Source organism: Theropithecus gelada, unplaced genomic scaffold (assembly GCF_003255815.1).
Source record: "Theropithecus gelada isolate Dixy unplaced genomic scaffold, Tgel_1.0 HiC_scaffold_16087, whole genome shotgun sequence".
Taxonomy (NCBI): Eukaryota; Metazoa; Chordata; class Mammalia; order Primates; family Cercopithecidae; genus Theropithecus; species Theropithecus gelada.
The window spans coordinates 1250-24551 of record NW_020257865.1 but is presented as its reverse complement, the minus strand read 5'-3'; the positions used below and the strand labels follow the sequence as shown (position 1 = coordinate 24551).

Here is a 23302-nt window from a genome sequence, read left to right as displayed (position 1 = left end):
TCCCCGACTTCTGGCCCCAGAGCCCCACATGGCTCAGCTCTGAAAAGGGAGTGTCTGTCTTCTGTGCACTGTGCCCTCCTGACCCGCGTTCTTGCTTCTGGAAAAGCAGCTGCCTGTCACAGACACCTCGGTGTGTGAGCTGCTTGTACATACCTCTCTGACAAAGAAATGTCCTTCTCCACAGCACAAAAACTGCAGGAGGCATTTAGTTGCCAGAGGTTTTTCCCAAGAGCTCACTCCTACCTGTCAAAATTCAGTCAGGTTAAAGCATCCTAGCTACTTTGGAAAAGGAAGTCAACTTTATCTAATACCTCATTTTTAGTAATGTTTTCACATTTAGTCACAAAATCATTAGTGACTAGGACAGTTCTGGGGCTTTTTCCTGGACCTACCTCCTTCCCTTCTCAGGCTTTGGATCTCACCTGGAAAAGTTTTAGCCTCATGTACTGGTTTCAGGTAAAAAAAAAAAAAAAAAAAAAAAAAGCCATTCTCCATTTGAAAATGTGACCCATTTATTTGAACTGAAAGGCATCATTACAAAGTGCAAACATTTCTTTGGTAATGAACTGAATACAATGGTCATAAAAAAGGCATTTGGCTGTTGGAGCAGTTAGAAAAGTAAATAAATATGTACATTCCACTCCCGTTACAGCGATCCCGCAGAGGGGCTGCTAGACATGTTCACCCAGGCACTGCCCACTGTTCTGATTACAGAGAGTATCAAACTGGCGATTCCGCAGACATTTTGGTTTGAATTACAGAATTTTTTTTTTTGGTAAATAACAGTCAGCTTCCCCCTTTGGCTTAGACAACACAATTGCTTGTCACTGGCCCAGACCGCACATTACACAGGTGTGCTACAGGTGTGCCACCTCAGCACTGAGACCGCAGAGGCCTCCAAGGCACGTAAGAGGCACAGAACACTCCAGAACCCAGAATCCGCTGTCATCCGAGTGCCTCAGCAACTTACATAACCGTCAGTTTTTAGACGAACTTACACATTTCCTGTTTTACAGAAATCTCTTCCATAATTCGGTCACTACATTTGACTTGCTATTTCAAAAGAAGTCCATATGTCATGAAACGCCAACCAATTTTATCACTCATTTACCAATATGAGAATAAGAAGTCAAGACAACCATTTTTACAGATAAAACCCATGAATCCAATGACCCTCCTCACAGCTGAAATGCTGCCTCTGCCACAGCAACGTAGCAGGCTCGTGCTGGAAGGGTCTGGGTGTCTCCTTGGGAGGACATGCTCCTGGAACACGGGCCGTGCACGAATCACACTAGGCACTGTACGCGCCCATCCTGTCTGAAGGCAGCCGGCCTCCCCCACCCCATGGAAGCCTCGACGTCATACCCCAGTGCTGGACACCTGCCACCCTGAACTGAAACGGCCGTGACCTCAGGGGCTTCCGCCTCCACCACCTCAGCTGGGCCGCACTGAGGGCAGGTGGCCCGGACCTTGGTGCCTCATGTGTCCAGCACTATGCCCGGCACACGGTGGGTACTCAGGTCAGCGTGCTGCACTGAAGCTGTGTGTTCGGGGAAATGTTGCGCAGAACACAGATCGCTTTGTATTTAGAGAAAAATGGAAGGTTTTGGTCAATTAAAGAGAGACCATGAGGTATGAGAGTTGATTTTCACTGACTTCTAAAAGAACTTTTGCATAGTGGAAATGGTTTTTCTGTCATATCTAATACTTAAAAAATGGACAAAATTTCATAAAACATCATGCATTTTAAAAATACAAATGAGGTATAGGGATTCTTCTTTTTTTTTTTTTAACGCACTCACACAACCTGAAGTTAGACAGTTCCCGACACTCGAGCTCCTCTTCCCTTGGGAAAAGCCATCCGGAGGCGGCTCCTATTCAGGACGTGGACGCAACCAGGGCCGGCTGGGGGCGGTGCTGTCAACGCACGGGCCTGGCCCTCGGCAGGTATCAGATACACAATGGGATGAAGGAGGATTTTCACATTTGGTTCACAACTAGGCAGTATGTATGCCAAGTGACAGCTGAAAGCAAACCTGTTTCTAAATGTGGCTTATGAATGATCTAATCAAGTGTGGAAGGAGCTGACACACGGAGAGTCACAGGCTATACAGCTGCTTCGAGCAGCGGGAATGTTGGTTTTGGGATTAGATGCTGACACGCGGTGAAATGTTACAGAGAGCCCAGAGGAAGGAGGAGTTCAGAGGTTCCCAGGGAAGAGGCCGGGGGCTCGCACTGCAACCCCAGACAGTGTCCCTGTGAACACTCTTATAAAAGGTTCTGTTCCATTTGCCAAACACCAATTCTCTTTTTAAACATAGCTTGTGAGGGAACCCCGATTTCGGTGAGCCCCTCTGGCAGCTCCGAGACTCACCCCACCTGCGGGTGACAGGTCTGCCGGCTCCTGGCATCTGAACAAGGTAAGGCTGACGTGTAGAGGTATCCTGCTTTATTTAAAAAGAAATGGTGTTGGGAGGCAAAATCAATTTAGGCGCCTAAATGATTCAACTGTGCAATTTAATAATAGCACCAATTTTTCATTGTAAAAGAATTAAATAAAAACCTGAGAAGTCTAACGTGAAGCTAGGACTCCTGCCTGCTTCCCTTCGGGCACCTGCTCCGCCTCCTTCTCCACAGACGCTCCAGTTGGAAGCCTCCTGCACTGCCTTCTGTAACAGCACCAGCTGGACGTTGTCATGAAATGTCGCGAGTTCTGGGTGTTTCCTGGTCCGCAGCCTGCAGTTCCCTGCCGTCGGCCACCTGATCTCACAATGGCACCGCAGACAAACTCCGAGGAGCCTCCCAGGAGCCTAGGGCTTCTCCTCCGCCCTCCTCTGTAAGCAGACTGGACAGCAGGCCCCTGGGATGTTCATGGGGACAGCACAGGTGGCAGGGGGGCAAGCTTCCACGAAGCAGGTGACCTGCCCGTCCTGGAGAAGAGAGACGGAGCACAGCCTGTCAGCTCTGGGATGGCCTTCAGGTGAACACAGTCTGTCAGCTCCGGGACAGGTGTCAGCCATGGCCATGAGTCAGGCCTTGCCCTGAGGCCCCTGCCTTGCCCACTGTGCTTGCCCTGTGGGCATGGGTTTTGTGGTTCTCTGAGGATTTCATAGTTGCAGACAGGTATGAGTTAATGGGAGCCCCCATAACAAGTCTCCCTGAGGCTCCGTCCTACCTTTCTGTCCATGCCCACCCTCCTCTCACCCTGAGGGGTCAAGACCACCAGCTGGGCACATCCTCCCACCTCACACCTGGATCCCCTCGGACTGCGTCTGGGGGTGGACGTTGTCAGGAAGCAGGATGGGACTAGACAGAGAGGAAGGGACAGGGCTTTGCTCTTCCCCAGTCTGCGCTTCCCAAACCTGACCAGTTCAGGGATACAGATGCGCCCTCTCCCAATGGCCATGGCAAGTGAGGCGCCCGGGCTGGTCTGCTGTCCTCACCATCCTGCCTCCTCACACTATGCCCTGAGCTTTCCACGGAGCCTGGCTCCAGCCAGACGTCTGTCCACTGCCGGCACCAGGGCATGCTCCACCTGCCACCGGTCTCCTTCTGCAGGGGAGGCATCGTCCCCCCGCGACCTCTGTAACACCCCCAGCCCTGATGGGAGATGGGACAGGGTCAGCGGCGGGCACGTCGGTGTTCACCCACCAGCTCTGCAGGGAGGAGCTGATCTGCCCCACTCATGGGTTTCCATGGCATGAACATTCCTGCCACAGCTGATGGGAGGTGAGGCCAGTACACACAAGCAGCCCCATGTGGCCCCGCAACACAGTAGGGGCTGCCCGCCCTCTGTGGGGTGGACCATGCCGAGGTTCTGAGCCTCCTAGCACGTCCTCTGTGCACAGAGAGCTGGGCTTGCCTGGTGCTTCCATAGGAGTGAAGGAGGGACGAAGGCCGGCAGAGGTGGGCGGGGAGGGGCCTGGCCCTGACATCTGGGCCACCCACCTGAGTGGTCACATGGGACTCTCGGACTTGGGTATACCTTAGGGCGTGAAGACAGACCCCATACTCACTTTGCATTCACAAATGGTGCATGCATCCTTCTTCCACTTGGTGTTGTTAGCGTGAGACTCACCCCCGGCATCCACGCACTCTGTGGTACTGAGCCGTGATTCAAGTTTCTTTATCTGCAGCAAAGCGAAGAACATTCATTCACTGGCCACTTCAGAGTAACAGCTTGGTTCTTGTATTAAGATATGTTATTTCCCTGAAAATAATGCCTTAAAATAAACAACATTTGAGGAGAATATTTCTCAAGAACTTTTACAGAATCTCCAATGTCCTTATTAGACTGGCGACAGCTGGCCAAAAGCCCCAGTGGAAGACGTTCCCACCACCGTGCTGTCAAATAAAAGCCTTGGTCACAAAGGTGACGTTCTCAGAGGACTGTGGGAGCAAGATTCAACCAGAGGACAAGAACGTCCTGCACCTACGCTTCCACCAGAATGAACGACGACCACTCAGAATCCCCCGAGTCAAGTCTGCCTGTTTTCCGAGTACCACCACCACTGGCTTTTCTCTGGAAGCTCGGGGCCCCATGAGGTGCCCTTTCCAACCGCCGTGCCAGGCACCAGGTGGCAGGAGCCTCCTGGAAGGGTCTCCTTCCTCAGACCCTCTCTTGTGTCTTGCAGGGCCCGGGGGCAGACAGGGTGACGGTGGCCGGAAATGCCTGGGCCACGAGGTGACCTTGGGAAGAGACCACCCGCAGCACAGCACCGAGCCGCAGCAGGGAGTGACAGAAACTCGTACCTCATTCAAACCATCCGGATTTGGGGTTTTCTGTCCCCTGCAACGGAACCTAAACTGTCAGTGATGTCTGAAATGAACACAAATTATTTATCGTATCTATCCCAATTCCTCTAATAAGCCTTCTCATAAAGCATGTTCAGCCACAGGTAAGGCTGTCTGCTTTGACCGATCAACGATGCTGGCTGTGAGCCACCCACTCACTCATTTCAATTAAAACGTCTTCTTTGATCTCCTGTCAGCCAGAAGTGTGTCGTCCCCAACCTGTGCCGGAGCAGTGTCTCACCTGTGCACACATCATGCTGAAAAAGGTGGACGTCCCCTCACCGTACCCTCTGCATTTCGTGACAGCTGGACATCCAGAACCTAACTAGTTACTCACTTCGGGAAATGCCTCAGATGCAGCTTCTAAATGAAAGCCATCTTTCCTGCCTGCCTCATTCATTAGCAACTGGCACTTAAGTCACCAAAGCTTAGAACTTTCTAGCTTTGGGGATGGGGATGGGGATAAAAAAAAAAAAAGAGGGAAGCCTCAGAACCAGTGGCACAGGGGCCAGAGAGCACTTGGGGGTGGCAGCCAGGACGGTCTGCAGAGGTTCCAGGTGACCTGCATGTCACCTCTGTGTCTGTGGCTGACCTGCTTTAATTCACAGCCAGAGAGAAGCAGTGACCACAGCAGCCTGTGTGCGCCTCAGCAGTCACCAAGATACATGAACGCCTCTGCACACACAGGGTGCGGGGAAACGACCACAGACGGCACACACCCTGTGCTGCTGCCGGCCGCAAAATCACAAGGGACATCCGCATTTCTCAGACCTAGCGCTGCTACCCTGGGAGCTGCCCATTCATTCTGAGGGTGGAAGGAAGTCACAGCACTGTGGACAGAATCAACAACATGGGAGGGCACAGGGCATTGGTATTTGCAGACACAGGTGGGGTGGCTGGTCCCCCTCCGCCTCTGCTCTGCTGTCCAGGGTCACCTGCGCACAAGGCCTGCCCTGAATGACCTTGGGGTTCACAGACCCACCTCCGCAGTGGACCCCTGGGGCACCCAGGCCTCAGCACAGACCCCAAGGGTCAGTCTGGGTTTGTCTCTGCTTCCCCCCTACTGCCAGGTGGAGCTGAGTGAACTCTGCATGCTGTCCACTTGGGCAGCTGCCGGGGGATGAGCACGTGGTCTCTAGGCTGCAGGAGGAGGAAGACCTGCCACACGCTGTCCACGCTGGCAGCTGCCAGGACTCGTGCACCTGTTCTCTATGCTGCAGAGGGAGGAAGACCTGCCACACGCTGCCCACTCAAGCAGCTGCAGGGGGATATACACCTGGTCTCCAGGCTGCAGAGGCAGGAGGACCTGCAGCTGCAGGGGATGAGGCGGCAGGCAGAGAAGCAGTCAGGGTACCTCTCCCTGTGGCTGGGGGTTACCTTGGGGCTACACTAGGAGATGACTCTCCCAAACCTAAGGGCTCAGAGTCCCGTGAGTAGGAAAGGAGCTGTGCTTACAGGTTAAAAGTGCTGCAGACAGCTAGGACCCGCGCACCCTGGGAATCCCAGCCAGGACCCGCACACCCTGGGAATCCCAGCCAGGACCCGCGCGCCCTGGGAATCCCAGCCAGGACCCGCGCGCCCTGGGAATCCCAGCCAGGACCCGCGCGCCCTGGGAATCCCAGCCAGGACCCGCGCGCCCTGGGGGATCCCACCCACACCAGCGGAATGATGCACCTCCTTTTATTTAGCCATAGATCTCAATCTCCACCCGCTTATGTAACATCCCAGAGACAACCCCACCACAGGCAGTGGAGAAAGCAGAAGGAAGTCCCTGGGATAGGAAGGACAGGACGGAACTCATTTCTGCAGGATTTCTGCAGAGCCCGAGAAGAGCCTCATCTGAAAATCCCTGTGGTCGTACCACAGACACCAGCACTTTCCTCACACCGGAGAGGCTGGATCGGGTGTGGAGGACTGAACTGGAAATGCCTCCTTACCACGCCCTGGGAGGGATGATTCCAAGTTATTCCTAAGTTAGAGGCTTAAGAACAGGACTTCATGTTTGAACTCTCCTACAGCACCCTAATCCTGTGTTCTCTCCAGCAAGGTCACCTGGCTGGCAGTCCCACGGCTGTGACACAGATTGCCCCTGCCTGGTGACCCCCATCTGTTGGGAAACCCAGGGACACCAGTGGCACCTGGCCCAGCCCGACCCAGCACGCAGAAATGGCACCCCAAGGCTCCAGGGTCAGGGTCCCGTGTGGGCAGTTGAACAGTCGCCTGGGAATAAAGTGGTAGCCCCAGAAGGCTGGGGCAAGGCTGTGCTGCTGTGGAGTCTTGGATGGGCGGACACAGGCCCAGGCACCTCACCTGTGTTCTGAGGTCTGTGATGGTCTTCTGCATTTCCAGAACAAACTCTCTGAAGTCATTAGTCCCGGGAGTGTCTGAGCGTGTGCTGAAGGCTGAGGTGCTGTTGCTGAGATGTTCCCCGTGTCTCCCAACACTGTGGTGAGGGGAAAGGAGGGGGAGGGAGATATAATCTCGGCAGGTCACGCAGGGTCTCATTTCAAGGTTTCCTCGGTGTGCACCGCCCCTGATGCTTTGAGCGGGCAGCATCGCAGGACGCAGGCTGCAGCCCGGCCCCCAGTGTCCCGGGACGTCCCTGCCAGGAACCATCCTCACCACAGGCCCACAACAGGATGCCTGTCCTACTGCCCAATGCCCGCGGTGTGAGGGCCCCTCTGTACATCAGCTGACCTCAGAGACCACCATACCTGGGTATTTTCCGTGGTCTTGTTTTCTTGGTCGGCTGGTCCTCCTGGTAGCTGAACTCAAGAGACCGTCTGCCTCGGAAATGGTAGGAGAAGGCGTTGAACTGCCCCCTGGTCCTACAGTCTAAAACGGAAGCACAAAGCAGAATGTCAGCTCTGGAGGCTCTGACCTCAGGGAATTAAAGCACATCCTGCCAACTATGAACAGTCTTCACTGGCTGCCCGTGGAGCAAACTGTGGCACCTTAAATCAGGCAACCTGGCAGCTGGTCTGCAGCTCTTACCCTCTCCTGCCCTGAGGGGTCAGGCCTCTTTCCGCTGTGCCCCTGCCCTCGTGACCTCATGGCACCGGCCGCGCTGAGGACAGCTGGGCGAACTGAGGAGGCCCACACCACACCCTCGCTGAGTTCCCTCCACCCACAGATGGAGGCTCAGGCACTCTGCCTCGGAGGTCAGAGTCTGCTCGTGTCTGGCGGTCCCTCCCCTATGGTCAGGTGACAATCTGCACTCTGGAGTGCCTTGAAGTTATGCTACACTACCTGCATCACACTGCCAGCCCCACTGTCAGACGAGAGGCGGGCCTGGCCCTGCTTCTCCTGAATGTAGCCCAAACGCCTCCCTGCCTCGGTGTGGCTTCCTTCTCCAACTGTGGTGGACTGAGAAGCCCTCAGTGCTGTACCTCACCTGAGCCCCGGGTGAGGGGCCCTCAGTGCTGTGTCCCTCCTGAGTCCCGGGTGAGTGAGGGGCCCTCAGTGCTGTGTCCTCCTGAGCCCCAGGTGAGTGAGGGGCCCTCAGTGCTGTGTCCTCCTGAGCCCCGGGTGAGTGAGGGGCCCTCAGTGCTGTGTCCTCCTGAGCCCCAGATGAGTGAGGGGCCCTCAGTGCTGTCTCCCACCTAGGCCCTGTGGGCACACCATCTAACGAAGTGAGGGCTGTTTAGTCTGTCTTGTACATCATCCTCACCCAAGAAAGCTGTGGCAGAGGACGAAAGTGAAGGGCAAATATGGACCTTTGCAAAATGCTAATGTCTCAGGAAGCCACTGAGTAGAAATTCTATGAGAAGAGAAGAGGCACGTGCAGCATAAACCTCAGACCCACGCTAGCTTTCCTGTCTCCCGTGAGGGCGGCCGGCTCCTTCCGGTCTAGTACTCGCCTGACTGGCTGGAGAGGCAGGGAGTATCTTCAAGACAGAGGCCTAAAGCTCCGTCTGCCCCCAGAGCAGAGCCCATAAACAGTCCCGCTGAATGACCTGCTGTTTATTTCCACATTAACTATACAGCTTCTGAGTAAACCCAGAAATTGTCTCAGGAGCAGAGAAGAGCAGAGTTTCTTGAAATGGCTCCTGGGCACATAAATACATCCTAAAACAGTAGCCCCTCCCAGCAACACCCCGGGGACAAGAATGAGCCTCACTGGCAGGCCCACCCAGGGCTGTGCAGGTCTGGGGTGGGTCCCCAGTAGATTTCCAGGGCGACAGGGAAGCAGCAGGGCCAGGGCACGGTCCCAGGCACTGTGGGGTCCCTGCCAAAGCACCCATCAGCCCCAACCCCAGAACTCTTTGATGGGACCCCCATCCCTCCAGGATGGCCGTCTCCTCCTCACGCCCCAGGGCACGGCTGGGCCACACCTGCTCAGTGGCCTGGCCTGCACCTGCTCTGTGTTGCCCAGGCTGGCCAAGCCAGGAGCAGGCTGGCTTCCCGGACCTAGTGCAGACGCCACACAGCACTTGGTGTAGGCATCAGTGAAGCGGATGACGAAGAGTTGCACCTCACAGATGTTCATTTTAAATGTGTCTTTTTATTTATTTACTTTTTTGAGACAGTTTCGCTCTTATTGCCCAGGTTGGAGTGCAATGGCACGATCTCAGCTCATTGCAACCTCTGCCTCCTGGGTTCAAGCGATTTTCCTGCCTCAGCCTCCCATGTAGCTGGGATTACAGGTGCCGACTACCATGCCTGACTAATTTTTGTTACTTTCAGTAGAGACGGGGGTTTCACCATGTTGGTCAGGCCAGTCTCGAACTCCTAACCTCAGGTGATCGCCTGCCTTGGCTTCCCAAAGTGCTGGGATTACAGGCGTGTGCCACCGCCCAGCCCCCAATGTGTCTTTCTAAAAAGTTTAATTGAAAAGTAAATAGCAACTGACATTTGGTTCTGTCAAATCTGAGTTCTGTTTTCATATTTTTCTGCTGTATTTAAATATGGCTTTTGGGTAAACAAAAACAGGTAATGCTTATCAAGCATTCTCTAAGCTGTGTCAGCTTAAGGCCATGCCTGTTATTTTAAGAGAGAGAAGTATCCGGAAGAAACAGTGTCAGCCATTGCTTCAGGCAGTTCAGCCTCTCCCACAGTGCCCGAGAGGAGGAGGGGCTTGTAACCCGAGGGGAACAAAGACTGGCTTTAAAGATGAAGTCTTTCAAAGGACTTTGGATTTCTTAGCAAAAGAACAGAAAACCTGGCTGTGCTTCTTATTAAGCAGCTAACAGGGGCCCGGTAAAGTTACCAGAAAACGGTTTTTGTATCATTGGCTTTTCCTAATCATTTTCAACAGCACAATTTTCTACAACAGAACACATTTTCTACCACGCTTGTAGAAAAGTATTTTGAATTGGATAAACCGGTGAGGATACAAAACAAAAACACAAACAAAACAATAAAACAAAAAACAGATACAAGTTTCTGACAGATGTAATAACAAACATGTAAAGGATTTGGAAAATTGGGTACCTAGCAAGCATAATTTTGTTTTTTATGTGAATTCTCCTATCATATATACTTCCCTGCATGTGTGTGTGGGTGGTGGGTGGGGGGGGGGGCAGATAAGGAGGCAGATGCAGAATTAGATCACACACCCACAACACACACACCCCACAGGTACACATACCCCACAGTCGCACACACACACACAGGCACACACTGTCTTAGAAGCTGCTAAAACACAGCTCTATTATCAATGCAGATTTCAACACTTACTACCAAGTGTCCACAGACACCACAAGCTCCACAGAGCGCCGGGTGAGGCCACGGTCTGGCCCCGCCTCCCCGTCACGCTCACCGCAGGCCCCCAGATTCCCCCATGGTGGTGGGCCCCGCTTCTCTCACCACAAGAGTGAGCACTCCACAACCTGGGTTCTAAACATCCCCAGTTTGGTATTTTGTGGGGCTCTGATCATAGTTTGAATAAAGCCAAAATTATGTTCAAATTAGTAATGGAAATGGAGGTTAACCAAGGCTGGGAGTTAGGAATGCGAAGCAGGAACTCAGCCAGGAGAACCATCGCCGCACTCAGCAGGCCACTGACGCCTCTGCAGGGAAGGGGACCTGGCGCGCCAGGGCACGAGTGCCGGGGCTGTGGGATTGATGTCAGGGCAGGGCACGAGTGCCAGGGCTGTGGGATTGATGTCAGGGTGTCCCTCAGCTACACGGCCCCCGACGCCGATCATGAGGCCACCTCCTACCTGCAGGGCTCCTCATGAGATACTTTACAACACCTATCTTCAGTCATTTACGTTACAGATATTTAGAACATTCAGTATAATTTTTTAAAGAAAACCTGATATATTTGATATGCTTCTTTCATATTTTGATTTTTGTCTTTTATCTGGCTACACGAGCACCGTAAGCTAGACATACATTAGGTTTTAAGGAAAAATTAGGGGCACACCTTGCTGAAGTCTGGGTTTCTGTTTCTCTTATATAGCGCTTTAATCATGAATGTTCTCCCATAGCACTGCCAATTCCTCAGAATCACTACCTTTGTTTATATTTTTGGCATGGATACAGCACAATTTAAATCTAAAGCTGAATATTTTGTTTTCAGTTTTCAAGATTAGGGTGACATCTGCAGGTAATTAAGCACCCGCCAAGCAGTCACCAAAACCAGGGATGAGAAAGGAACAGACGTGGTGCCTCTGGCACGCACCTTCACAGCAGTCCTGCCACACCCGGAGGTCCACCCTGGGGATCTCGTCACAGCTGCCGTAGCCATGAGGGAACTCCGCCACCCTGAACACGTCGCTCTGCACCCGGGTGATGTTGTCCGCGTTGTCGCAGAGGATCCTGGCCAGAGACGTCTGCTTGATTTGAGTCAGCTGGGCGGGGGAGAACACCCCGGGGTTCTCATACCACAACCTGGATCCCCCAAAATGAAAGCAGGATCAGAGAAGGGCAGGAGACTCACAGGTCACCAGGAGCTGAGTTAAAATCTCCCCCTACTTAGTTCACAGCAATACAGAAACCACTAGGTTTGATTAGGTGTCACTTAAAAATGGACTCACACACTGTTCACATCCCCTACTCCATAACAAAAGCAAAGGCAGACAATCTGGTGTAAAAACGACAGTGTTAGCTCTTCTGACTAGCAACAAAGACAATGGGCAACTTTAAAAAAAACTGGTACGGCACTTATTTTAGGTTTGCTGAAATAGTAACAGGTTCGCTCTGCCTTTCCACTACATTAAAGTAGTAACAGTAAACAAGAGGCGAAACAAAGATCTTGCCCGAAGCCCAAACTTCTCTGAAGTCCCACAGTGGTTTAGCTGTATGGATTGTCCAATAGTTTACAGGAACAGAAATATTCCTGCAAATGAAGGGGTGGGAAAAGCATCTTTGAACCTGGTGTGGTTGAGTTTTGAGGCTGCAAGGACATGCAAGTCCAAGGCGGTGCACAGAAGACACCAGGGCCTCGTGCCTCCCTCATTCTCAACCAGGACGGCCCTTCTCCTCTGGAGTCCCTGAGAAGGCGGCTTAGGAGTGTGCTCCCCTTTCGGGTGCGTGTGCTCCCCTTTCTGGTGCACATGCTCACCTGTCCCCATCTCGCAGGCGCTTGAACTGTGTGCTGAGAAGACACATCAGGGTGGGGCCCAGCCGGCTGCCAGGCACCAGGTCCTCCACCATGAGTGCTGGAAACAGGTCGATGTTGAGTGTTGAGCCATACAACCTAAAAAATAAAGAGAGAACTGAATTTACCTAACAAAGCTGGACGTGGCAAAAAAAAAACAGCAAATATGAAAACAGTTCTATCACTATTTTACATTATTTAGAATTTTACTTAACAAAGAAAATCTTTACTTCTTTGCAGCATCTCTCCACTATTCTTTAAAGGATTTTCCCTACTTTCTGTTATATATGTGAGACACACACACACAAACATTTATTATAACAAATTTAGAAAAGTCAAGAAAACATAAGGAAGAAAATTTAAGCCACACCTTTTCCTACTATTCAGGGATAACCACACTTAACATCATAATGTATACCCTTCTAACCTTTTTAAAATAAACATATGAACAATAAATTATACATAGCTAAATGTATATAGTTTATTGTTCATGTTTATTTTTAAAAGTATATAGATACATTTTTAAAGAATAACATTTGATTCTACTACATATTGAAAATATATTTGCCATAAAAGAAAATATCTGCTAAGCAAAGATAGGGCAAACAAACCTTAGGTTTATATGTTCAAAAACAAACATTTTCATCGACTTCTTCCAATTCCTTAGAAATACAGGCTTATAAGCAACATGTCACAACTTCTACCACAAATCATCTAATCTCATCTTAGAACTTGACTACGCAGCAGATGACGCCTGTTTCAACTGCTATTCAAAGCTCAACTCGATTTTTAACATACACATTCTACAATTCTCATTGCCCTTTTCTACCAAACTCAAATCAGTGACCACCAGCTGACCCCTAGGATCACGAGAGATTTTGTTGCTGACTGAACAGGATGCACACAGGGCTGTGTCCTTAGTGGCCCCTGGTCTTACCGTAGAATAAACACAATTTTATGTAAACTAGCATTTAGTCTTTCAAAGACAGACAAATTGTCCCTTTTTCTTGTAAGTTCAATGACATTCAGGCTGAACTTCTAGCTCTAAGATGTCCCCCGGGAGTGAAACTTGGTCGGGAGGACCCTGGCGGCATCTGGTCTGTGGCTGAGGACAGCACACTGGGGCCACCAGAGGCGTCCACACCTTTTCCCAGAGGACTCCCTCCTGCTCCGGGCGGCTCCTGCTCCGGGCAGCTCCTGCTCTGGGTGCCTGCTCTCTTCTGTCCCCCACCTCTGGGAGGGACCCACAGTCACAGGGGCTGCAATAGTCACATTCCTTAGGCTCACCAGAGTCTAAAGCCTCCACCCGAACGCAAGGAGCTTCCTCCAGGGAAGAGACCTCGCAGTTCCAGAATGTCCCATGGCTGGGGATGGGCAGCAAAGGTGAGCCCAGGCCAACGCCATGCCATCCACTCGCCGTGCCGTCGTGAAACACAAAGTAGATGAGAACTACACAATCTCTAATGTCTGCTGAAGGCAACCCCTCTGCCCTGTGAAGTCCTCCCAGCCCCACGGTCTCCGATGGTCATGCAACTTTTCTCACGTTGATGTTTCATTTCCCCTTAGTCAGCAATGGGCTGAGGCAGGAAAACAGAAACAGACGAAGGGCTCAGTGTGTGGGTAACGTCCTTAACTTCTTTACCAGAGGCCTAGCACGCAACGCAGCCACGGTCCACCCAGCACTGGGCTCCACATCTAGTTCTTTTGAAATGTTTTGAAATAAGTTTGGCAAAAGAGAGAATCAGCTGGGAGAGTAATCTGTGTCAGTTTGGACAAGAACAAACGAGGATATTTAAGCACATAAAAAACACAGACAGTTCACATCAGTCCTAATTCAGCAAAACCACGACAAAAAACTACACTGGATTAATGGAGTGCGCACACATTTCCAAATGCCAGTAATTTAAGAGCATTATTTAAACGAGCATTGGAACATATTAAACTTAATAGGACATCATGTTCATTTATTCATAACTTACAATAAATTACAAGTAAAAAATCACTTTCCTTTAGAAGGCACAGGTCAGATCCTAACGGGATATGTCCTAACTTCAGCGTTAAGTAACTTAGGAGTCAACTGGAGAGTCCAGAAAATACGGGAAAACAGTCTTAAGAAGAAAGGTTTTTCTTCTTTTTAAAACAATGTTTTTGAATGGGAATAACATGTCCTAATACACAGTGCCCTGTGGATCTGATTCATAATCTAAGAACTGAGAAGAATCGTAACAGGAAAACACTGATGAGCAATTATTTTAGTTTTATTTATTATTATTTTCTTTTTGAGATGGGGTCTCAACTCTGTCACTCAGGCTGGAGTGCAGTGGCGCGATCTCGGCTCACTGCAACCTCTGCCACCCGGGTTCAAGCAATTTTCCTGCCTCAGCCTCCCGAGTAGCTGGGATTACAGGCGTCTGCCACCACGCCCAGCTAATTTTTGTAGTTTTTAGTAGAGATGGGGTTTCATCATCTTGGCCAGGCTGGTCTTGAACTCCTGACCTTGTGATCCACCTGCCTCAGCCTCCCAAAGTGCTGGGATTATAGGCGTGAGCCACCGCGCTGGGATTAAAGGCATGAGCCACCCACCATGCTGGGATTACAGGTGTGAGCCACCACGCCTGTTTGCAATTATTTTTATTTCCTTAAAATACAAAAAGCAAATCTGGTAGAAATAACATGCAAAAAAGGTAGTGAGTAAAAGATGTGAATATCTAGCAAAAAGGAGGGCCGCTGAATGTCTCCACTTTGGGGAAATCTGAGTTAATCAGAACCCCACTGTGATACCGAGTCCTGGGAAGGGGACTGGCTATGGACCAGGCAGCCCTGATCCCACCCCAGTCCTAGGCCTGGGTAGTACCATGGTCGCTGCTTTGCCTGTAAAACTTTGCCATTTTTGCCGCCCCACGTGGCCTGAGCTGACCTAATCTAGCTGGCCAGTTTTCCTTGTCTCAGGGGTGACGGCCTCCCATTTTGCCTCTGCGGCAGGACAAGGAGAACTGCGTCCACAGGTGATCAAGGCTGTGGCTCAGAAGCGGCGCTATCTGTGGCAGTCACGGGCAGGTGGCCCCACAGGCCTAGGTCTGGGCAACACTGAGTATGGGAGATGCTACAGGCCAAGCCTTAGGGGCTGGTGGCCCCAAGCGCCCGGTTCTGCAGACACCAAGCTCTGCCTCTCTCTCTGCCCCGATACAAGAGCAGGAACCTGAAGCACTGCCCCCAACAGCCACAGCGTCAGTTTTGGTGTTTTCTGGTGCAAACAGTGTATTGTTCTCTGCAGTCAACCCTTCTGCCAGAAAAGTATAGCTCATCTCCAAGCTGAAAACGTGCCACAGCTCAGCAAAGCTCCTCTCTTGGAAAACGGGCTGGCGGAAGGGCCCTCCACTGTCCATCCACCCCTGGCTCTGCCCCCTCCCCACAGCCACACAGCCACCGAAGGCTGCAGGTTCCCATCTTGACCTTCATGGACTTGCTTCATCTCACCTCTGCACGACACAAACAAAACTCACACACACAGCCAAATAACACACACACCCACCGTCCGGGTCTTCCAGGTGCCTAGGTACACGAGCCAACCCACACGGCCTCTTCAGCTCACCTTTTCAGTTTCTCCCGGATCTCAGGGTTTTTTATCTCATTTTTCAGGTCCTCGAACGTGTGTGCCGCCGACAAGTTGCAGTAGACCCTGTAGTCGTGGTAGGGCGGGATCCCGTGGTCCCGGCCGCGCTGGATGTTGATGGCCGCCAGGTCCAGAGCCACCGTGTGCGCCATGGAGAACAGCCGCTCCGTGAGCTCCGTGTTCAGCAGCTGCGAGGGCACACGCATCTTCCCCGCCACCCCGAACAGCCCCCTGAGAAGCGGGTCGATGCCGCCCTCGTTCACAATCCGGAAGGGAGAGAAGAAAGCTTTGTGGAGGGGGAGGTGACCCTGTGCAAGCGGCTGGAAGTTCTCGTCCAGCCGGTAAAGCAGCGGGTTGACCAGCGTGTGGCCAAACCTGAAGGCAGCGGTGGCGAAGGCGTTGAAGATGCCAGCATTGATGCCGGGGTCGTAGCCCCGGTACTCTCCCAGCGTCCTCATGCCCACCTCCCCCAGGATCTTCGGGAGCCAATGCTGGTAGGTGATGTGCTGGATCTCCGCGCCCACGACCTTCCTGGTCTCGTAGTAGATGGTGTCGCCGTCCCAGTGCGGGTTCAGCTTGAGCAGCTCCGCGGCGACGCGGTTGTGCTCGCGGAACCACAGCGTGTGCATGCTGGTCAGGCCCAGCTGCTCGTTGGCGCGGTGGTCCCCGGCCAGGAAGCAGGGGATGGGGCTCTCGTTCTCGTCCCGCATGCACTCGGTGGGCGGCCCGGCGGCGAAGGGGAGCAGCGGCTTCCCGGACCGCTGCACGATGCCCTGCCGCAGCAGGCCGCGGTGGCTGGCCAGGTCGCGTATGCTGCGGGCCTCGTGCTCCGTGCTGCCGTACACGTTGGAGGCGTCGATGTAGGAGGTGAGCTGGTTGATCTGCTCCCGCGGGTACACGGAGTTCATGAGCAGCGAGGTCATGCCGCTGCCGCACACAGGGCTGGAGCGCACGAAGAACATGCAGCGGGCCCCGCTCCTGGCGCGGGAGTCATTGGGGGGGATCATGACAGAGAAGCAGGGGGGGTCGCTGCTGCACACGGAGCTGCAGTGCTGTCCGTCGGAGAAGCGCGCCTGGCTCAGGGCCACCACCGTGGAGTCTAGGTCGTGGTCCAGGAACTGGCCCCACTGCATCAGCATGTGGGTGAACTGCTCGTCGGGTGTGACGGTCTCCGTCCCGATCAGGGTGGTGGATACCAGGCGCGGCATGGGAAGGGCGTGCCCGTTGTACAGTCGGTGGGGGTTGATGCCCCGAGGGGTGTTGAAGCCGTTCTCGTACACGGACTTCAGCAGGCGCTCGAAGGCGGTCAGCGAGGCGCCCCACATGGGGTGCTGCAGGTTGTTGCAGGTGCCGTCGTGCGTCCGGTACTTCTGGTGGAAGCACATGTCGGAGCAGTTGTTCACGCGCCGGTGGGCGGTGCAGCCCGACAAGTTTGCGATGAGGTTCAGGTACTGCGGAGACACCAGGTCGTTGTAGTGGTAACCTGGGCATGGAGAAAAGCAAGATGGCACTCAATTCCCCTGGAGGACGTGACAGCCTGGTACCCCTTGGCACCTCTGCCGCTGACATGGGGCTATCTACCCCCAGCTCATGAAACCTGTTGTGTGCCATGCAACCAGCCCTTCCTGCTGGAAACCTGCTCAGCACCCAAACTGCTCCTCCCCTCCTCCAGCCCTAAACACAGGTGTTCTCTCCACAGCCCCAGTTTCTGGGCCCTGTCTCCCCTCCACACTCAGCAGTCTCATGGTTTCAACCAGCAGCTCTTCTCTGGGAGACCCGTAACTGATGGAGCCCCACCCACGTTCACCAGTCCAGGCTGACGCCGCTCCAACTTCACTTTAAATGTCCCGCGGAAGAGACAGTCACCACACCTCCACACGAGTGCACACCATCGGTCTCCACATGCCGCCGAGCAGGGCATTTCCTGACACACCTGTCGCTGTACATCTCGGTCCACTGAGGCTTCATGCTCTCCTCCCGCAATGTCCAAAAGATCGCCACTTCCTTTCACACTGCCTCCAAAATGTTCCTAGCCCCCGTGCCCTCCTCTCCATTCCTCTGGCAGAATCCTGGGACTGATTTCCATGGCACTGGCCTTCAATTCCAGAAGGGCCTCCTGCCTGGTGGAAGCCATGCACACACACACCCTCCCCACAGCAAGCGCGCCCTCCCATGAACCTCGCACAGACTGGCTAGGTCACCTCGCTCAGAGACCTTCCATCTTCGCCCACTAGCTACAGAAGAAATTCCAAACATGGTAGCCTGGGCCATCACTCCACAGAGCTCTTCCTAAGTTCAGCTCCTAGTCTTCGCCTTCAAGACACCTGCTCCAAGCAACAGCGACTCCACGTCCTGGGGTCAGACACATCAGATCTGTGTTCGCCAAAGTGCTTCCCCCACATATTCATACATCCTAGGCCTTCACCTTTCTCAACACTCCTCCTTTCCAGGCACATGCCATGCCTGCTGAAAAGCTACACATGCACACACACATGCACACTTAAATGTTTACCACTCAACACATGCACACACATGCAAACATGCTTACAGATCACACTCACACTTTCGTGTGTGCAGACACTCACAGAGTTCCAAGCCATCAATGCCTCTTTTTTCTAAAGTTTCTCCAGCCCGTTTCTGCTTGTCAAGATCACAGGTATCACTATGGACACCTTTAAAGCAAACAACAGACAGCCCCTTTTCTGTGGGGGAGCGGTGTGCATAACTTCCACATAAGAATGCAAAGAATTGGAAGTGAGGCATTTTCCAGGCTGGGGAGAGTAAGTCAGAAACACACACCCTGGTGTGTTGGATGGGAAAGGTCTGTGCAGGCAACATGAACCCCAGGCTCCCCTCAGCCCCTGGTTCTGTTCTGTCTCACTTTTCCCAGGGCTGAAACAGTGAGCTGAAACATCTGGCCCTATTTTCATAGCGACTCTTAGGAAGTCCCACAGAATTATCAATCTTGAACATCCACAGAGCCAAGAAAGCAGAGCGCCAGGAGGAAAAGCGCTTCCTCCCAAATGCCTGGCTGGGCTGCGGGGCTGGTCTCCGGGCTTTCCTCCAGAATGTTCACTTTTTCCGTGGCATTGGCCATTGGTTCAGAGGCAGACCAGACCTGCCAACCAGAGCAGGTGGCACCGACCCTGGCCCCAGTTTCCCAGGGCTGGTTAGCCCACGTCTGTCCTCACCCCACACAGGGTGGTCATCCAGCCCAATGCTTTAAAATGCATGAAACCATGTTACTTCTCTGCAGGAAACCCTAAGGTTCCCATTTCATACAGAGCCAATGACACATCCTTATATTCACTCCCAGGCCCTTTCTGGTGGAGCACAAATCTGTCTTTATCAGCCCTTCCCCACCCCCCTTCCAGCCACACTGACCACCTGCTGTTCCACTATGCCCAGATGTGCCATACCTCCAAGCCTCTGCATGTGTGGTCCCCTCAGATGCTCAGGGAGGCCCCCTCACCCTTGTGGGGTTCCTGCTCACATGTCACCTTTGCCCATGGGGAACAGCACCCCATCCCAACCCCCACCTGCTGTATCTCTCTGGGTCACTTGCTGGGGCTTCTTATATGCAGGGACCTCTCTCTGGTTTCCCATCTGCATTTCTCTGGACCGTTTGATCTTTGAGGGCTGAGGTTTTTATTTCTTCTGTTTGTGGCTGTAGGCCCCGGCCCGGGACAGTGACTGGCATAGAGGGTGTGCCCTGACAGGCAGGTAGAATGAGTAAGTGAAGAAATGAGCGCCTGCATGTGCATCTAACTGCTGCTCAGGTAAATAGCAAAGGTATAAAATGATTCACATTGTTGGGGTGATTTTACTTTTTCCTTTCTGCCTTTCTCTGAGTCCAAATCTCTTTTTTTTTTTTTTTTTGAGATGGAGTCTCGCTCTGTCGCCCAGACTGGGGTGCAGTGGTGCGATCTCGCCTCACTGCAAGCTCTGCCTCCCGGGTTCACGCCATTCTCCTGCCTCAACCTCCCAAGTAGCTGGGACTACAGGCGCCCGCCACCGCGCCCAGCTAATTTTTTTTTTCTTTTGCATTTTTAGTATTTTTAGTAGAGACAGGGTTTCACCGTGTTAGCCAGCATGGTCTCGATCTCCTGACCTTGTGAGCCCACCTCAGCCTCCCGAAGTGCTGGGATTACAGGCGTGAGCCACAGCGCCCAGCCCCGTGTCTAAATCTTTCTATAATTGGCATGTAATGACACACAATGGACATGCAATTCCTCACAAGGAACAACTTCTAACAGCCTGGCTTCGAGGAGACGTTTCCAGATGGCTTTATTTCTGTGGTGGCAGCAGAACCCACTTACTGAGCTGCCACAGTCATGTTTAAAGATCTGATCCTGTAACTAAATGAAGAAAGGTAGGGAGTAGCAAGAAATTACACTTAGTAACTTCCCTCTTCATTCTCTGGAGAAAAGAACATGGCCTTTCTACAAGGAGACTGGCACCAGGGACTTGGGAAGGGGCTGGGACCCCACATGCCTGGTGCCTCTCACCCTAGTCTCCCCCTGCACCTGACAGGCACAAAGTGCCAAATAAACACTTGTTGAAATAACAAAATGGGCTCTGATGCGTCTCCCCAAGAATGTGCCTGGGAGGCGAGGGTGGAGTTTCATCCATCAAGAAAAGCAGAAACATTGAGAGGCCTCCAACCCAGTATTTCCTGCCCTGTCCCGCCCCGCCCCCAACCACAAGAGGCCAGGAGAGGACTGGGAAGCAGGAGCTGTGGAATGCGCAGTTTTGCACTGGCGGGTGCCTGGGCTTCAGCACCAACAGGGCTCCAAAACCTAACAGGTTGGGGCTGGCTCAGAGCAACACTTTACTCCGAAGACGGGGATAAATTACCCTACAGGTCTCAATTCCACGCCTCCTTCATTCAACCCTTGAAGAATATTTTTTGCTCTAATCCTAAAAGATATGCTCATTGAAGACAATTTGGAAAACTGAAAAATTATAAGGCAGTTCTTTCATTCCCACAGGGACAGCTACTGTTGCATTCTCCTCCGTGCTGTGTGTGTGTGTGTGTGTGCGCGCGTGTGTGTGTGTGTGAGTGTGCGCGCGCATGCACAGAACTGTGAGTAACCAGCTGCTGCTCAAAATGATGATTTTACATAAGGAAGTCAGGGTCCTCTACGGGTTCATCAATAGTACAACTACCAGCAAGGACAATAATGACATGTAAAGGCATCTGTTATTTACTGGGCAATGGCAAAGTGCCAGAGCAGCGTGAGTGGGGGACATACCTCCCCCAACAGCATCTCCACACCAGCCTGAGGGGATCTCATCAGCTGGTTTCACAGACCAGGGACTCTTCAGAAACAGCCCTCCTAATACGCATGGCGCCGCATTCCCAGGACACAGCGTCACTCAGGGAGCAAGCACGCTGCCAAGTCCTCCCTTACGGCTCATTTGTTGCAGAGGGACTGGGCTTGCATAACCCACCCTGGCCAGGTGGACCTGTTGTAGCCTGACCAGCACTCCAAGGGACTTCACGTCCCCCAGAGATTCCTATTAAACCAAAGTGACAGCGACAGGGCTGTAGGGCTCAAGAGGACTCACAGTTTAGGAAATAATTTCATAGTTCATAAGCACAGTGGGAAAGAAAGTGCTGGAACTCTTCCCTAGGAATGTGACTTAACTGTGGCATGTTCAACCCCATTACTCAGGCCATGGAGGAGGAAGAAAAAGGCTTTGGCACTGACTTGTCCCATTGAGGTCGACCATCAAGCCGTGCTGCACGTGCTCCTGAATGAGCTGCAATGTCCGTTCAAAGATTTCTCCTGCCCGGGCCTGTTCAACCGTGTAAGGATCCCTCGGATACCGGAACAAGGCCAGCAAATCATTTGGAGAACGAGGACGGCTAACCAGAGTTTAGGGAGAAAAAAAGGAAGAATGAAACAGATTACTGAAGATAAAATTCACAGTATCCAAAAATATAATCATTGCTATTAATATTTCTACAGCTACTTTCTACAACATAATGTACTATACCTTCCTCATCCGGAGTGGAGGCAACAAAACAAAAACAAAACAGACAAAAACCGGAAGACACTAAAAACAGATAATTAATTAAGTCAATAGAGAAAATCGCAGATATTGCATTTCAAATAAGAGGCAGAAAAACTGCTTTGGGATCAGCAACATGAACAAATACACTAATGACTTTTAAACTATTTGTTTTTGCCAAATCACGTAGTCATAAGCCAAAGGAATGAGTTGAAATTTTCAAAGAATGTTTTGGTTATGGATCACAGCCAAATTCTATTTGAAAAGCACACATCCTTCTGTTTTTTCAACCCCCAGAAAACTGGTGCCCATGTTGTTCATGATTTTTAAATTAAACATTTTGGTCATCAGATAATCAAATCAAAATTCATATACTAGAACTGCATGCATTCTTTAGTCACTCCCACCTTCACCCTAAAGCTCTGTGATTTGAGGGTCAGCATGTTTACAGCCCCGTGATACCTGTCAAACAAATGTGTTCGGGTTGAGTTTATAGCTCTGTCAACAGTCGCAATCGCTTCCACAATGGAGGTAGCTACAAACGGATCTCCATTTCGACTGACGTCAGGAACTGGGAAAATACAAAGTCGCGTATTACCAGGAAAAATACTACACAATTACTCATAAAATGATGTCTAGACACTACATCATTTAGCCACAAGGCATACTTTTCTCCAAATGTTATTTCTATTTTTCAAATCCAAACTCAAATTATTTTCTCACAAATTCTACTAGAAGCTGTTTCAGAGAGCATGAAAACTACAGACTTTAGCTTTTGAAATCATGTTACACCTAAGAAGACAGGAAGTAGTTATAACGTGAAGCATGGAAGATCTTATACTACATGTGGCAGCACATGGGAGGTGTGGACTGAGGCCTCCCTGTGTGGTCAGCTCAGCAGACAAGATGTCTGTGGGGACACCTCAGGGTCCAGCAGATCTCATCCATTCCTCTCATCAAGGGCCACAGCCTCCCTGGACACCGGAATCCTAACCCGCTCCCCTCTTTAAAGATCTGCTGCCTCCATGATCCCATCTTCTCGCCCGTGGACTTGTATCATTACACAGGGCAACTCCCTCCTCACACACACCACACATCACACACACACAATCACATTATACACACAGAAGCACACACAGCACCTACATAAAACATTATACAGAGACACACACACACTATACGTAGCACATTACATGCATGCTACACACAGATCCTACCACACACATACCACACACACAGCACATTATACACACATACCACATTATACACACAAACATACCACACACATTATATACGCAGAAACACATATACCACCTACACAGAACATTATA

The 23302-nt window shown here is 51.7% G+C and overlaps 1 protein-coding gene across 2 annotated transcripts; it reads right to left on the bottom strand.

Moving 5' to 3' along the window:
- Positions 1-490: 490 nt before the first annotated feature.
- On the bottom strand, positions 491-22537 carry LOC112617357 (peroxidasin homolog). 2 transcript variants are annotated; one of them, XM_025374121.1, is made up of 11 exons: positions 22434-22537; positions 21668-21825; positions 15933-17436; positions 12305-12439; positions 11423-11631; positions 7509-7629; positions 7105-7237; positions 4017-4130; positions 2786-2930; positions 1805-1807; positions 491-879 (listed from the first exon to the last, which is right to left on the bottom strand). In XM_025374121.1, exons 2-9 carry the CDS (start codon positions 21687-21689, stop codon positions 2811-2813), a joined length of 2358 nt encoding a protein of 785 aa, XP_025229906.1. In that variant the 5' UTR covers positions 21690-21825; positions 22434-22537; the 3' UTR covers positions 491-879; positions 1805-1807; positions 2786-2810. The 2 variants fall into 2 exon arrangements, with proteins under 2 accessions (XP_025229906.1, XP_025229905.1); XM_025374120.1 differs by having other exon boundaries at positions 491-2930; positions 4013-4130.
- Positions 22538-23302: the final 765 nt, after the last annotated feature.

What these genes read in the sequence shown, in the direction of transcription:
- LOC112617357 (XM_025374120.1), bottom strand. Translation starts at nt 21,689, where the DNA reads ATGGTCGACCTCAATGGGACAA. An exon ending in GGTCGACCTCAATGGGACAA is followed by an intron (nt 17,437 to 21,667) that starts GTCAGTGCCAAA and finishes CTCCATGCCCAG; the next exon opens with GTTACCACTACAACGACCTG. An exon ending in TCACAGACCTCAGAACACAG is followed by an intron (nt 4,131 to 7,104) that starts GTGAGGTGCCTG and finishes GCTTTGCTGCAG; the next exon opens with ATAAAGAAACTTGAATCACG.